The sequence below is a fragment of the Alosa alosa genome, chromosome 1, assembly GCF_017589495.1.
Source record: "Alosa alosa isolate M-15738 ecotype Scorff River chromosome 1, AALO_Geno_1.1, whole genome shotgun sequence".
Taxonomy (NCBI): domain Eukaryota; kingdom Metazoa; phylum Chordata; class Actinopteri; order Clupeiformes; family Clupeidae; genus Alosa; species Alosa alosa.
This window is the reverse complement of record NC_063189.1, coordinates 48,072,141-48,087,210: the sequence shown is the minus strand read 5'-3', so window position 1 is coordinate 48,087,210 and position 15,070 is coordinate 48,072,141. Positions and strand designations below refer to the sequence as shown.

At 41.9% G+C, this 15,070-nt stretch overlaps 2 protein-coding genes across 3 annotated transcripts; both read right to left on the bottom strand.

Annotated features, from left to right (window-relative positions):
- Positions 1 to 81: 81 nt before the first annotated feature.
- Positions 82 to 3,539, bottom strand: klhl40a (kelch-like family member 40a). The gene is made up of 6 exons (XM_048248623.1): positions 2,149 to 3,539; positions 1,624 to 1,784; positions 1,370 to 1,477; positions 946 to 1,131; positions 665 to 814; positions 82 to 378 (listed from the first exon to the last, which is right to left on the bottom strand). Exons 1-6 carry the CDS (start codon positions 3,247 to 3,249, stop codon positions 267 to 269), a joined length of 1,818 nt encoding a protein of 605 aa, XP_048104580.1. The 5' UTR covers positions 3,250 to 3,539; the 3' UTR covers positions 82 to 266.
- Positions 3,540 to 5,079: 1,540 nt separating this feature from the next.
- On the bottom strand, positions 5,080 to 12,192 carry hhatla (hedgehog acyltransferase like, a). 2 transcript variants are annotated; one of them, XM_048262711.1, is made up of 12 exons: positions 12,020 to 12,192; positions 10,528 to 10,665; positions 9,390 to 9,457; positions 9,137 to 9,250; positions 7,989 to 8,183; positions 7,586 to 7,795; positions 7,040 to 7,211; positions 6,772 to 6,916; positions 6,636 to 6,671; positions 6,204 to 6,405; positions 5,931 to 6,072; positions 5,080 to 5,603 (listed from the first exon to the last, which is right to left on the bottom strand). In XM_048262711.1, the coding sequence occupies exons 2-12, from the start codon at positions 10,631 to 10,633 to the stop codon at positions 5,476 to 5,478; spliced, it is 1,518 nt and encodes a 505-aa protein (XP_048118668.1). In that variant the 5' UTR covers positions 10,634 to 10,665; positions 12,020 to 12,192; the 3' UTR covers positions 5,080 to 5,475. The 2 variants fall into 2 exon arrangements, with proteins under 2 accessions (XP_048118668.1, XP_048118677.1); XM_048262720.1 differs by having other exon boundaries at positions 10,528 to 10,640.
- Positions 12,193 to 15,070: the final 2,878 nt, after the last annotated feature.

Here is a 15,070-nt window from a genome sequence, read left to right as displayed (position 1 = left end):
GCAGCTTCATATTCCAAACTTTTTGTTTCACGAATCATTTAAACAGCCCCATGCAACAAAATGTTGCCCCAGTGTTATGTGTTTAAAACAAGTGGATGAGCACATTTAGGAAGCCATTTTACCACTCAAGCCAAGGCACAATATAATGCTAGTCCAAATTTCCACAGCCTCTTGTGACTGTGGACTCTCCTGCGCGCTCCATTACTGCTGTTGTTCTTTTGTGTTCCTGACATGTTGCAACCACCCTGAAGTCAACGGCATGGTGATCACAGCTTGTCAAGACGCAGAACGTTGAGTCGCACCCCAAGAATCGTGGCGCCCTCAGCGTACTTGATCTCCCTCAGCATGCCATTCCAGCACCTCTCCTCCTCATCAAACCTGCCAGAGGCGAAAGGTTACCACGGTTACATCAACAGTCCATTAGCTCTCCACACTTAACATTTTGGATAACTGATTCAAGGAGTTGCCGTTCAGTTTAAATTCTGCTATAGTGTCAACGTGCCTAATCCAAATTGATGTCTACACATTGAATTACCTTTGATGACTTGCTTGCGAACTACATGTTTATGTTTAAACCTGTTTAACCTCATCTGTTATAGCTCCTCCGTGTTTATGTGTGTATGTATTTTAGAATGAATCTCAGAAGGAAAATTAAGTCACTCACCTCCAGATGTCGTACATCTCAGTGGGAGCGAGCTTCTCGCTGTCCTCGCTGGGCATCATGGCAAAACCGCCCACAGCGTAGAGTGCGCCGCCCAGGGTGGTGAGGTTGAGGGAGCTCCTCTCCTGCGGGAACTCTACGCCCTCCGACCACCTGAGAACAAGTGGAGCAGTGCTTATTTACCATTCTGGGACAACAGATTCATTCTTCCTACACATTTTAGCTTTCATGATCAGCAAGTCTGAAATTTCCCTTCCTTATGTTGTGTTTTTTTTGTCACTCACTTGTTAGTGGCGATGTCGTAGACCTCAACGCTACTGGTCAAGCCGTCATCAGTAACACCAGTCACTACATAGATCTTGTCGTTGTGCACAGCGGCGCCGAACAGAGAACGAGGGGTTTTCATTGGGGCCAGCTCCTTCCACTCAAACTTCGTCGGGTCATATACACAGACCCGTTTCAAACACTTCCTGTGTTTGATGAAATGATGAAGAAAATTATGAATTGATGCAAAGAGTTCCTTTTCCAAAGCCTGTAAGTGAACCCCACTTGTGCTCTTTTGTTATGTTGTGTACTTACACAGTTGACACAATATCAGAATATTTGTCAAGATCCCATCTCTAAATCCTAGCTGTTATGTGATCTTTTTTTAATGTTTCCATATTCATCCCTAATTGTTGAATCCAGGGCCGTTCTAAGGACACTTACTTGCTCTCAGACTTGCCCCCAATGACATAGACCATTCCGTTGTGCGACACCGTTCCATGAGCATACACTGTGTAGGGAAGAGGATCCGACTCTCCCCACTTGAAAGATCTGCACAAAAGAAAAACAAAATACTCCAATAAAGCTTATAGCACACAAACTGATGATGTAAAATAAATATGGATTCACAATGGAATGTTCAGGTATGTGAGTCGGGATGATCAGGACAGTTCAGATCAGGACAGCTCTTTACTCACTGACGGTCGTAGATCAGGACAGAGTCCAGAGCATGTTCTCCCTCCTTCAGCTCTTTTCCTCCCACAACAAAGATGGAGTTCTCGGCCTCTGCTAGGCCAAACAGGCAGCGGGCGTCAGGGATGGAGGGCATCCCCAGCCAGTCACGACTCACCGGGTCAAACTGAGTCACAGAACAAAAACAAGTCTGAGCAATTACCAAACATTGTTATTACCAAAGGTTCTTTTCTCATGTAACCACTCATGTTGTTGATATTCAGCTGAGGTACTACAGAGACAGCTTTCAGCTGGCTTTGGACATAGCTGGATATCAAAAGCAATATAATGTCTGTCTTCTCTGTCTTTCTGTCTGTCTGTTTATCTGTCTATCTGCCTACACCCATTTTCATTATTTACGTCCTGAATGACTTGTCGCTGTATAATACATTCTTCAAGTCTTGATTTGTCATTGTATGATACATTCTTTTGTTTGAGACATTTTTATTTAAACCCTAAAACAGCCACTCTGAATCTGAAAGCTTTCTCACCTGCAGGAAGTAGGACGTCAAGGCCTCCTCCTTGTCTTGCTTATCGATGAAAAGACCCCCTGCCACAAAGATCTGGTTCTCTTTGGTCACCAGGCTGGAGTGATTCTTTGGGACCTCAGTAGATGTGGATGCGACGTAACATATATTTCCCACCGGGTCGTACGCTATCGTCCCAGTGTCACTGACCATCAGAATGAGCTCTGTCAGGAACATGCCGAAGCGCAGGTTGTCATTTAGAATCCCAGGGAGTAAACCATCCTCTTCCTCTTCTTCATCTTCCTGTCCCTTCTCCGACTTCATGGGCTTCGGGAATATTCCTCTTTGAGCATCCCTGATGAGCTGAAGCTGTTTTTTGAGCTCCGTGTTGGGCTTGATCAGTTTGTGTCCCTCCACTTTATTGGTGAAATAGTCCTCCGACATCAGCCGGAAGCGCACACAGTGCAGGAGGTCAGGCAGGTCTTTCAGCCTCTCCTGCTTGTCGTAGCTCACCCAGTCCATAAGAGACTCAAAGACCACCTCCTCCTTCTCCACATTGAGCGAGTCGCAGGTGATGATGGCCGCCAACTCGCCTGGGCCCAGCTGGTGGAAGTCCTGGTCTCGCACAATCAGATCGTAACGCTCACAGATGAAATCCCGGGCATCAGAGGCTAAACGTGGACAGTCCAGTAGAAGCCCTAGTCTGAAGATTGCCAAGCAGTTACTTAGCACCAACTTGCTCTGAAGGTAGGACACACAAACGCTGAAGATGGAGGGGATCTGGTACATGTTGGCCACCATGAAGATATCCTGAACGTTTTGCTCCGTCAGATTGATATCAGATGTGTAGAGGTACCTCAACACCATGCCCATGACACTGGGGTCCACGTCCTTCAAGACGATCTCCCTTTTCTTGCTCTCCTCCAGGTTGGACAGGAACATGGCCTTAAAGTAGGGGCTACTGGCGGCCAGCACCAGCCGATGACAGCGGAACTCCTGATCCTTGACTTTCAGCACACAGTCTACAAACTTGTCGTTCTCCAACAGGTCGCAGAGGCCATCCTGCAACAGGGTCTGCTGGTACATGCGTGGCTGCTCCACCGGGTCCACTCCCGCCACCGCCATGTTGGTACAGACTTCTGGCACTGTGAGCGTACGCTTGAACAGGAGAGTGTCCTGGTCACTTCCCACAGTAGAACAGACTTAACAGCTCAACTCAGAAAATGGCAGAGGAAAGGAGAAAGAAAGAGAGAGAGAGAGAAAGGGGGAGGGAAAGAGGGAGTGATAACAAATGAGGGAGTGAGAGAGAGAAAAAAAGAGAGCGAGACCAACTGCACAGACCATGCCAGAATGTGTCAGAGTGAATGCACTCTTCAGCTGTCTCTGGCAATCAGCTAACCCACTAGCCTGTATTTATTTATAGAGTCCTACTCACAAAACTACTAGGAGTCCATTTTGGAGAGGCTGTAACTTGAGCTGCCCATCCTCCATCTTTACGCAGTCTAGAGCTGACCAGCTGAGGCGCATGTCCACAGGGAGTATCAGGTCTTCAGGCCCGGCCCTTTGAGTAAGGTTGGTGTGCATGTATCAATGTGGACCAACCAATAGGAAATGGGTCTTGTGTCAGTCTTACATCTCTGAGTCATATATACGCTCCTGAGATTTATTAGATAAAGAACACATTAAGAGACGTGTAGTGGAAATGGTTTGAATGTCTTCTGTCATCAAGACAACTGGGCCCCCCTTGTGGTCTCAGCTGGAAGGTATTTTGAAATGTGCCATGTTGTGTATGATGACTTAAAGTATTTGTAGATGAAGGCATATACCAAGTCTTTGGCATTGTAATTCAATATGCAAAATGAAAAAATAAAATGAATATCAGTTATATGACTCAAGGAAATCTAGAACTTTATATCATTAAATAGCCCTACAATGACAGCAACCTGCACCCTCAGAGAATCTGACAGCCAGAGTCAGTGTGTGGGTCAGAGAGTGTTTTAATCTCTGCCACTGAGCTGATACCGGCCAAGTCTCGAGGTTAGCAGGCTGAGTGGCTGACCCATATCACCAGAATTTCCCCCACAGGGCCCACTCTAATGAGGGCCTCTTAGCCCACGCTTCTTTACCACGCAGAGCACTGGAGCCTGCCTGAGTGATGTCAAATGTCAGAGTTAATCTACCCGCACAGGGGGGAAATGATGGTGGGTTAAAAGCAAGTGTGTGTGTGTGTGTGTGTGACAGTATGACTTGGGATATGAGCACACTGCCCTATTTTAGCGACACGCCAGGACATTCCCCTCACACTGTGTCACAAGTTAAAACTGTGGGTCTGACTTGTGCGGAAAAGATTACTGGTATTGCTGATAAACTGGATTTATTAGTTGTGATATGATTATTAACTTTTGTTATATCATTAACATACAATCAACAAATTAACCAACTTTCATTTAATTCAGTTTAAAATAGTATTGGTATTATCTTTGTGTGTTGATCACCTGTCATGGGTATCCATGTTGAATAGCAGTGTGACTTCCATACCTAAGCAGCTGAGCAAAGGGGGGCTTAAGTTGGATATCATCCCATTCTTGTGCTTTACAGATATTCCCAGCAGATTAGCTGCACTCTCCCCTGCTGTTGGGTACAGGAACTCTATCATATTAATAGATACAGACATTCAGGTATGGCAAGGGAGGTGACTGGATCCACTATATGGCAGCTGGAGAGCAACTGTCAAGCTAATGCATAATTAACCATTTTACCCTTTGTCTGATCATTTTAATAAATAAAATTTTAATGCCATTTGAGAAATCCATCAATCGTCAATCTTGCCTTAGGTATTGAAGCAAACATAAACACATGCAATTTACACAGTTTACGCTTGCTACAGTATTGTGGAGTCATGTGCTTTTAAATTAGCATGCTTAAAACTAAAAACCAACACACACAGCCATACAATTGTATATATTATAATTTTAATATATTATACAATATATTATTATAACTTATCTGCATAAAATATTTGGCAAGGCTTTCATATTAATGTTAAAAGTATGTGTGTGTGTATTTGTGTGTGTGTAGGCATTTGGATGTGTACATGTTGTGCTTGTGTGATCATGTTTCAGTCCAAGGAGAGGTGATGTTTATCTACAGCAAGTGCACTTGAGGGCTATTCACAGTTCAACATGATGCGACACCTTCTTTCACACAAACAGCAACAGATTTGTGCAGCACGGTGGTGGCTTGGGCGATGGAGCGGCTCGGTCTTGGTATGTAGGCTCACACAGACAGGAGAGAGCGAGATACGTGAGGCGCAGCTCAAACTGGCCTTGACTGGTCAGTCCACTGTCTTTTTTACTCAATCTTGGGTTTCTCGACAGCCTCTTGCTCCTCCTGCAGGGCCTGCTGCCTCTCTCGCTCCTTCACCAGCTGTACACCACAGTAGGTCACAAACAGCACGGCCAGAGTGGACAGTGGAAAGCCTGCAGTGGGAACAAAGAGCATGACTGTACTCTCACCACAATCCCTGCACTCTCAAATGTCCAGATGGATGTCCCGCTGGCTATGCTAAGAGCTTTTCATTTCTGTCTCACTCTCCCTTTGTGTTCTCTTCCTCCCCTTCCTCCCACTTCTTTCACATCATTTGAGTATCTTATTTCCATGATTATGTTAACCTGTTTATATTTCTGTGCATGCTTTTGTTGCAAAGATACATTTAAATAAGCCTACTGGTCCATATAGTAGAAGAGGAAAAGTGTACATGGTTTTCTAATTCACATTCATTCACCAAACTCCAAACTCTTTGTTACCTTTCACAACCAGTCGCTTAGCAACAAGCTTGGCGAAGTCCAGGCTGTTCAGGGCAAGGATGTTGTAAAGGATGATTTGCCAGAAGTTCAGTGCGTTGAATACACTCCTGATTCTGCGTGACATGGCTTCAGACAAAAGCCCCTGTGGAAACATTGAAGAGATGATGATATTTACAACCACAACATTATAGCTTTTATCTCCTCTCGCAGAAGCAGATAACTATTTCCACATGTGTTCATTAAAAAGGATCTGTGCTTTCTCAATGTTTTTACCTCAATTGTTGAGAAAGGTGGCAGTGAGCAGAGTTTAGCAACCCACAACTCGAAGTTCAGACCGAAGCAGTTGAAAAAGGACCAGATGTACACAAGCTCACAAGGACCCAGCCACAAAGTTGTGACGATGAATGTGCAAATGGTAGCAACAAGCTCCCTGAAAATCCCATTGTGGTCTTTCCCAATGTAGTCATACACATATCTGTTCAGGGTGTTTAGAGAGAAAGGATCCAATCAGACGCAGCAAACAGCACTGTTTTTGGAAATTCACCTCTTAGGATGACACATTTACCTTACCTTAATTGACAATATTATTTTACCAGTGTTCCATTTATCAGTGGCTGCCCAACTAGTACCAAAGTAATGGAAAACTTGCATACTGTATTCTAGACAGAGGTGTTAATGATGTATATGATGTTTCCCAATACTCACTTGCAAAGCCAGTCGTTGATTCCCCTGTCAAAATGCCTAATACGGAAAGACAGGAAAAACATTTTTATCACACGTTTACTCTGCTTTATTTCATGTATGTGGCATACCTAGTGTCCACACAAACAAAGATACTTACGTTTCAGCAAAAACATAGAGCATAGTAATACATTTAGGTGGCTGAGGTGGGTCGAGATGGTCCAGTCTAGCCACAGTGTTGATAACACCAAACATGACGGCTGCTTTCACCCAGTCGTACACCAGGTTGGAGTAAGCCAAACCAGCTGGTAAGGAAAAGATTGGCAAAACAGAGAGACTGCATTACATATACTATCTGTGATCATTCCTTACAAAACACACAGACATCTGATATTGGTGGGTTAGGAATGTGTATGGTGTGCACAAACCAAGAGAACAGTCGGAGAGCTGTTTCACCAGTTTCATGTCCGCCGGGATTGTCAAAATGTAGAGGAAATGGAAGAAGACGTCCACCATCAGAATAGCACCCAGGTGAACAAGAGCTTTCATGGTGATGTCCCACACCTCTCTGTCCTTGCGAGTTAGGTTGGGGTTGTTGGCCTGTGTATGTTTAACAGCACAACCATGTCAACACTACACTTAGTACTTTCGTAATATCACAAATGAAATACAGCCTTCAAGTACACTCTTTCCAATATCTTCTGAATACAATGAGCTCCACCTAGTTTGTAATACTCATGGGCATTTTTATGGGAAACGTATTTAATAGGTTGTGAGTATGCATGCCTAATTTTAGAAACTATATTATTCCATACAAATGCATTCCTCTAGAACTAAAATGTACCTTGAGATGCTGAAACAGACAGACCAACTTTTGAATATAATAGTGGAGGGTGAATTATATATGACTGATCTTAACTGATGTTGACATAAGTCTAAAGGAGCTTGAGAGTGAGCGGTGAAATATTCATTACCTGAAAACGGAATTGATCAAATGTCATTACAGGTCCAAAGTAGAAGAAAGGGAGGTAGAAGTTGTACTTGAGTAGTTCTACGAAGGTGTAGTTGCCATCCTTCTTCTCACAGTTCTCCAGTGCAAAACTCATACAACGCATGATGGAGAACCCACAGCCCCCATAGAAGAGAATGTCCTGCAGCTCAAAGGATCCGGTCACAAAGCCAGCCTGTGAGAGTAGAGTAGTACATGGACACAAAACAAAATATATCCTCATGAACTTCAGAAAAAAAAGAACATGGACAGAGTCTCCTCATTAGCAAAGAAAGATCACATTGAATGTGATCAAAGTGAGAACCTATGTGTGTCATTATGGGTAAAAGGTAGGGGTATGACTTTACAATCTCTCAACAGACACCTACCTGCCAGGACCCGTAGGGCTCCATCTTGATAGTGGCTAGACTGCAGAGACCTGCCACAAAGCAGATCCACTTCCTCTTCACAAGGGCCACGGAGTAGAGCATGATGCAGTGGGCCAGGATGAGTGTGATGAAGGACCAGCCCATGCTGATCAGGATGGCAAAGAGGCCGTACACCATGTACATCATACCCCTGTCCTATGGGTAACACCAGATATGTTACCACTGCTCTCAACTCAAGCACTGTTCATTCAAGAAAAGCTCTATACTTCTCGAGGAGACTGTGTGTATTCTGGAGACTCCAGATTATTCAAAAAGCATATTTTTTAATCAACTAGGATCCTATTTGATACACTTGTTAGAAGTGGCCCAATGAAATTCTGGTCATTATTATCATGTTAACATGCAGTATTTAATTGTCACAAACTAATAGTGGTTACAGAAGGTCTAATGAATTAACACCACAGATGAAATTAAATCAGAACTGCAAATGTGGAAATGCACAATAAATAAATGAATCATAAAAATAAGATGAATATGCGTTGACATAACTTTCTAACAAATAACTACATTTCTGTTACCTGGCCTGGCTTAAAACCAATCTTCAGTGAATGCAGGAAACAGAGCAAAAATGTACATGTTATAAACATTACTGATATTCAGTTGATGATAACAAATACTATAATAAATTTTGTGGTGCTGATCTATGCTAGTCATGAATAGCCTACTGATCCCAATCAAAAGAGCTATCCATGACTTTAATCCCATGAGCTATCCATGATTTTAATCCCATGTCATGTTTTACTAATTCCTCTAGAAGTCTGCATAGTGTTTGTAGTAAAAAAAAAAAAAAAATTACTGTGTTTAAAGACAGTCTGTCTTGGCTCTATAAATGTGAAATAAACCCAGTGGTTCAGAGCAAGCCATAAACAAGCCCAGCCCATCCACACTGTGCTGCAGGGGCATGGGGGGAAGGGATGTCATTTCATTGGTTGTTGAGTTCAAACATCCACAACCTTTCATAAAACCAAAAATGAATAGTGAACTGCATCTTTAACCAGTTAAAAACCCGAAATCATCTACAGTCACACATCATTGCTATCAGTAACCCATGCTGATGCACATGAACAAAGATGTTTAGTCACACCCACCTTAGGGGAGATCATGGAGCAAATCTTGGCAAAGATCACATGACCAGAAAGGGCGAAGAGGATGTGATTGCGGAATGTTGTGAACCACATCACCCATTCAAAATCAGCCACATCCTTGAAAACAACAAAGTACAATGAGGCTATCATGAATCCAACACCCTAAATAAATAACACCAGAATATGTGTGACAATAACTGTTCTGAAATGCGTTGCTGGCTTCCACAGTGATACACCTGTTTCAGGTTTTGATTACCATTTTCCTGCCAAAATAACTCCATCCTGGCTTCACACTGCTTTTAAACACCTTTCTGCCCACATTCTCTGCAAGTAAAGAAAGATATATGTTGTGTTTCAGTTGTAATAGTCAGACTTACGCTACAATCGGTGGAAACTCTACTGAGCTGATGCTAGCATTGCATAATTGCATAACCGACATTTCACCAGGCAATGCTGTCTGTTCTTTCCACCATAATCCCCAAACCATAATCTATTTTTGGATTATACCATTGTTTGGTCTTTTGCAATGAAAAAAAAAGTGTTACATAATCAGTAACAATGGGATTCACGGACCACAGCAGGTCCAGACACCAACTGCACCTTCCCCATGATGTGATACAGCTAACTGCTCGCCAGTAGACCTATCTCTGTGGCAGCTCTTGATTGAATTAATAATCACCTGGGGATATTAGATTGGGAGGGTCAGGTCAGGGACAGACTGTGGAGCTTGATTAGATGCGACGTGAGCTGTGTCAGCGCAGAGGGGCATATAAGTGTAGACATTTAGAGGAGGGGAGACCAATGTTGTACTACTGACTGAGTCAGAATGAAGCCAATCATTAGTATTAACATATGTAATTCAGTTCACAGCCACAACAGATACTGACTTCAGATGTGACATTGGGTGGGGGGGTCCTCCAATGACAGTTCCTACATGAAGTACTTCTGTTCACTTCATCTCTGCAGTGTTGACTCAGACATGATCTTAGAAGTGTAATATAATATTATATTTGTGAGCATCTATCAAAATAAAGCTTGACATATTTCCCCCTCAGAATAACTTTTGCAGGTAAAATTACAATCATTAGTGAACTAGAGTTTTTCCTCCAGAACAAATAGGACAGCATTAATTACATTCTTCACTGAGCAGATAAGATTACTGCACCCCTAATAGAGTGGCAAATTTAGTGCATCCAGAGGGACTGTTTCCATGGATGTCTTACTTTGGTGATTCTCTTACAGAGATAAATGTATGACTCTCATATCTTTATATCTCTTTATGCAATGCATGCTGCATCTGAATCTACAAATAAAGCCTTTTTCTGATGATTTTGCCACATTTTCCACAATTTCAAAAGTAAGTTTAAAACCTTCCTCACAACAGAGCTACTCACCATCAGAGGCCTCTATGATCCAGCTGGCTGCCCAGGTCAGGGCCAGGCCCAGCACGGCCGCATAGCAGTACAGCTCATACTTCGGGAGAGCAGACTTGATCCCCATGGTCAGACTTTTAGAACCAAACACACAGGACTCTAGTTTTACAACACAGGCGACAAATCAGTAGCTGTTGTGTAACACATCCAATGCTAAACTATTAAGAGAGGCAGCAAGTTTCATTGATTGTTTTGTAGCCTATCAAACAACACATTCCATTCAGTTGGTGGAGATGAAGGGATGGCAACGAGTAAAACATGATAAATGAAATCTGCTTAGGAGAATTGGATTCACATTTTCACATAAAAACTGAAATATGGTCCAAATTACATCACATCACAATATACTAAAGCCTGTCTCATAGCCTATGTCTCTTCTGTAAACCAATTACTGTCTACACAGCACTATATTTCTTGTCCTGTCTATGCACCTGTCTATACTTTGTATATCAAATTGCACTTTTCTGCTTTTTTGCACTTCTGGTTAGACGCAAACTGCATTTCTTTGTCTTTGTACTTGTATTCTGCACAATGACAATGAAGTTGAATCTAATGTAATCTAGACTTTCACTAACCTCGCAATGAATGAGCACAGTGACTTGATAGGCAGAAACAGGCAAGACATATCTCATTAAACCCCCATTAACAACACATTGCTTTGAATAGCCTTCTGGGAGAGCCCAGCAATATGATTTTCAAGTGATTTTTGGTCTGCATGGAAATCTAGAAATGTCCATTCATCTTGCCAGAACAGCAAAGCAGAAGTAGCTTACAATGAAATACATGACGAGGAAGGAAAAGTATCACTAAGCCTGCAACTGTCAATTGAGCAAGTTCTGTAAATGGGTTTTTTAGTGCCTGTTTATCTAGATTGGCATTTGACTGGTAATCCTCTGAAGATAGGGGGCCCGAGGAAAGTCAGTTACTTAAATGGGAGTGCCTCCTTTCACAGCTCCTCCGAAACAGCACCGTCAGCTGTGCGATACTGCCTCTTCCTATTTTAGTATGAGCAGTTGCTCCGCCACGGTACGGCAGCTGCAGCGCTATGTGATCTCGAGACGCATCAGGGAATAGTTTAAAGTAGCCCTATACAAATTAGCGCAATCTAAAAACAAAGTAGCCTAACGAAAAAAAAAAACTAGAATAATATTAAATTAATTAAATGAAAAGTAAATCTCCATGAACGCATGCATAACATAATTAGCTGGTTAATGCGCTTATGTCGAGAGGCTACAATTATTCAACTGTGTTGAAATGAGATCACAACAACTGAATTACTAATATGTAATTTTCTTATATCGCCAAATATGTGTGTCGAGAAAGTGCATAGGCTACCAATAACTGTGATGTAAATGATGCTGCAGTGCACTAAACGCCCACACACTCGGAGCTGCTGGGAAAATGTTTAATCGCAGGCTAAAGTGTTTAAATGGTGCACTTGTTAAATACTGACCTTCCGTCCGCTTCTCACTGGCAGTCAGACACCTGGAGATCTGATATTGACCCCCAAATAATTAAAAAGAAAAGAAAAGGGGGTTTAACATGGGCTTTCCCTAATACATCCGTCCAGTTTTTACAGTGCCGATGGTGCACTCGGTAGAAGCCAGCAGCGGCCAGTGAGGATGTTGCGAACTCTGCAGGAGGGGTGGGGGGACCGAGATATATTTATATTTTACACCGGCACCGCAGAGGGGTGGCTCCATGTCTGTCTGTCAAACATACGCAGGCAGGCATGGCGGTAACTGCACAATGCATAGCCTAGTATAAAACGTCAAATAGCCTTCTACTTTGTTCAATTCTCCTTCTTCACAAAAAATCACTACAACCAAGGCAAAAGAATCCATACTAAAAATTGCATTAGTAAGCAGCCTTAAATGTGTCAGCGAGTTTGTATCAGAAAGAATTGTGTTTACATCGAGATAAGAGCCATCAAGCACATGGGCACATCAGACTGACTGGTTAAAGCACAGTGGAGAGTAGCGACCCCCTCGCTCACAATCAGAATCAGAATCAGCTTTATTGGCCAGGTTTCAATTCAAAGCACTTCAAGGAATTTGACTCCGGTTAATCGCTCTCAAAGTACAACCACTCAATACACTTAACATATAAAAATAAAGAATAAAAAACATACAAGAATACAAAGCAGAACAGAATGGAATGAAGAGCAGTAGAATATGTAGCCTACAGTATTTGCAATAAATAGAACATTATGGGTGGGATAAGGCAGTGGGTCCGTGTAACGCTTTGCAGTGCTATGTTTTATTTGCAGAATTCACATGAAAAAATATATAAATAGGCTTAAAAATCCGTTATCCATTCTTTAGGACGGCACAGTAAATGGGTTATTGTTGCTTATTTTGATTTTCAATTGAGCACAGTTACGGTTTTCTGTTCAGAAGTTAAACATTGAAATGATGCGTCAATTTTCTAATTTTCCTTTTTTGCGCTTGTGGTTGGACTGAACCACGAGCACCGGGGGAGAACACCATCTAGCATGGGCCAGGCTATGGTGGAAGAGAGCACCGCCTGAAGTTGTTTGTGATTTTAACTCATTACTTTAGAGATTAATAACATATCTACAGTAGGCTATATTTGAATACCATGGCCATGCCATAGCAAATAATTCCCCAAAGCAGAATGCTTTGCCATCGACATCAATCTTGGCTATACCGGGCTAGCTTCTATACAGGCTACCCCAAGCACTGTTTGACATGGCATTTTTGCTTATTTAACGCTTTAAGCATTTTTGCTTATTTAACGCAGTGTTATCTGGTATGATAGCTAGCTACTACTAGTCATTACTGACTTTTTGTAACGTTACTGTTTCTGCTGGATCGGATGTTTTACATTACATCTTTTTTACGAACAAATTTTAGCTAACATTCCAGTTTGTCTATCGAAACATTGCTGCAGTCACAAGCCAGAAAGCTCATACAATCGTGTGTGTCTGAATGAGCAGTTTCTATTGCTTTAGTAACATTAGCATAACTGTTAGCTAGCAAGCTTCTAACTAATAATAAAAAAGTTTTGATAACCGTTATTTTGGTAGCCATTATGTAAGTAATAGTTTAACATCAATTTCTAATTTCACAAGGACAGCAATAGACCTTACTATCTGATGTATCAAAGTTTTAACTTGTAATATTGCTGCAGATATAAAAGTTACAGTTAACGGTTACACTTACCTTGCTTTTTCCGTTGGTCTAAGAATGTCATCAGAACGTAACATAGCTGTACATATCCAAACATTCCACTCACGAGGCTTGAGAGTGCAAGATTCAAACTCTTCTCTCTGATATGGAGAAATGGGCTGTTTGTTTGTTGTGAAATAGGCTAATTCACCGTGATCACTGGCGGTAATGCACTGTTGTGGGTTGAATAAATGAACTGGATGAATGAGTGAAAGGAAGTCGTGTAGCCTACAGTACATCTGTGTACAGAATGTGTTTGTCACAGAGTAGGCTAACAGGTCCTCCTTGTACATCGATCTGGGGTAAAGCTTTTACTTCCCATAACTTCTAGACCAGGGGTTCCCAAACTTTTCCACGACAAGGCCCACTAGGTTCTGGCCAAAGACCCCCTTGATGTGTTATTAAACCCATCGACAATACTACGGCAAATGTAAAAATACATTAAGCTAATCCTAATAATTATTTTAGCCACAAGCACTTCGCGATGGAGCATACAGTGTGTAAAAATTGTCATGGGAAATATAATGTTCAGATATGCCTCACATTATTATAATGGCATTGTATAACAACCCTCATAGTAATAGGTATATTTTACATTTTTCAAATGTATTTATTTTTTCTTTTATTTTTCCTTCCAACTTGCTGAGGCCCCCCTGGCATCCCCTCGCGGCCCCCACTTTGAAAACCACTGTTCTAGACCATGGATGCAGATATGCTTGCATGATATGTGGCTCATGACAGCAGCTAGAGCTCAGTGGAATAACCTAGCCAATTTCAGGAGACACATGCAAGGCAGGTAGGCATACTAGCAAATCCATAGGCCTAACCTAGAGCGATCAGTGCATTTAATGAAAAATAAAACGTTGTAGCCTATACGACCTTCCCAAAATAAGTGGGTTTTTTTTTCTGTAATTATTTTGATGTGACCTGGTTTGTTTCTTTGTATTTCCAGTTTTTTGTTGGTTTGTTTTGTGTGTGTGCATAAAAGGGATATTTGCATGTCTCAAGATCACAAATAAGCCACATTGGACAAAGCGCAGATATAAAGTTAGAAATGTGAGGCTTAGGAGAGTAAGCATCAGTTGCAGTGCTGTGTTTGGTTCCTTTAGGAACCTTAATTGAGATGGGTTCTTTGAGGAACCTGTTTTCAGTTAATGGGATTTGCTATGGTTCTTGCAGGCACCTTTAGGAGACAATATGGCCTACTGTTGAAAGGGAGGGTAGGAATAGTGCAATTTAAGAATACACTGAGATTTAAGATTTAATTTTTTAAATAAGATTTAAACATAAATGGTATGGGTGAAAGACAGTTT

Bases quoted from the DNA above. Each gene is read 5' to 3' on its own strand.
- klhl40a (XM_048248623.1), bottom strand. From the start codon at position 3,249: ATGGCGGTGGCGGGAGTGGACCCGGTGGAGCAGCCACGCATGTACCAG. The intron at 1,478-1,623 runs GTGAGTAAAGAG...TCTTTTGTGCAG, and splicing joins GTCCTGATCTACGACCGTCA to ATCTTTCAAGTGGGGAGAGT. The intron at 815-945 runs GTGAGTGACAAA...ACTTGTTCTCAG, and splicing joins TACGACATCGCCACTAACAA to GTGGTCGGAGGGCGTAGAGT.
- hhatla (XM_048262711.1), bottom strand. From the start codon at position 10,633: ATGGGGATCAAGTCTGCTCTCCCGAAGTATGAGCTGTACTGCTATGCG. The intron at 9,458-10,527 runs GTGAGTAGCTCT...CTTTACTTGCAG, and splicing joins GATCATAGAGGCCTCTGATG to AGAATGTGGGCAGAAAGGTG. The intron at 6,406-6,635 runs GTGAGTATTGGG...CACCCTGAACAG, and splicing joins ATCAACGACTGGCTTTGCAA to ATATGTGTATGACTACATTG.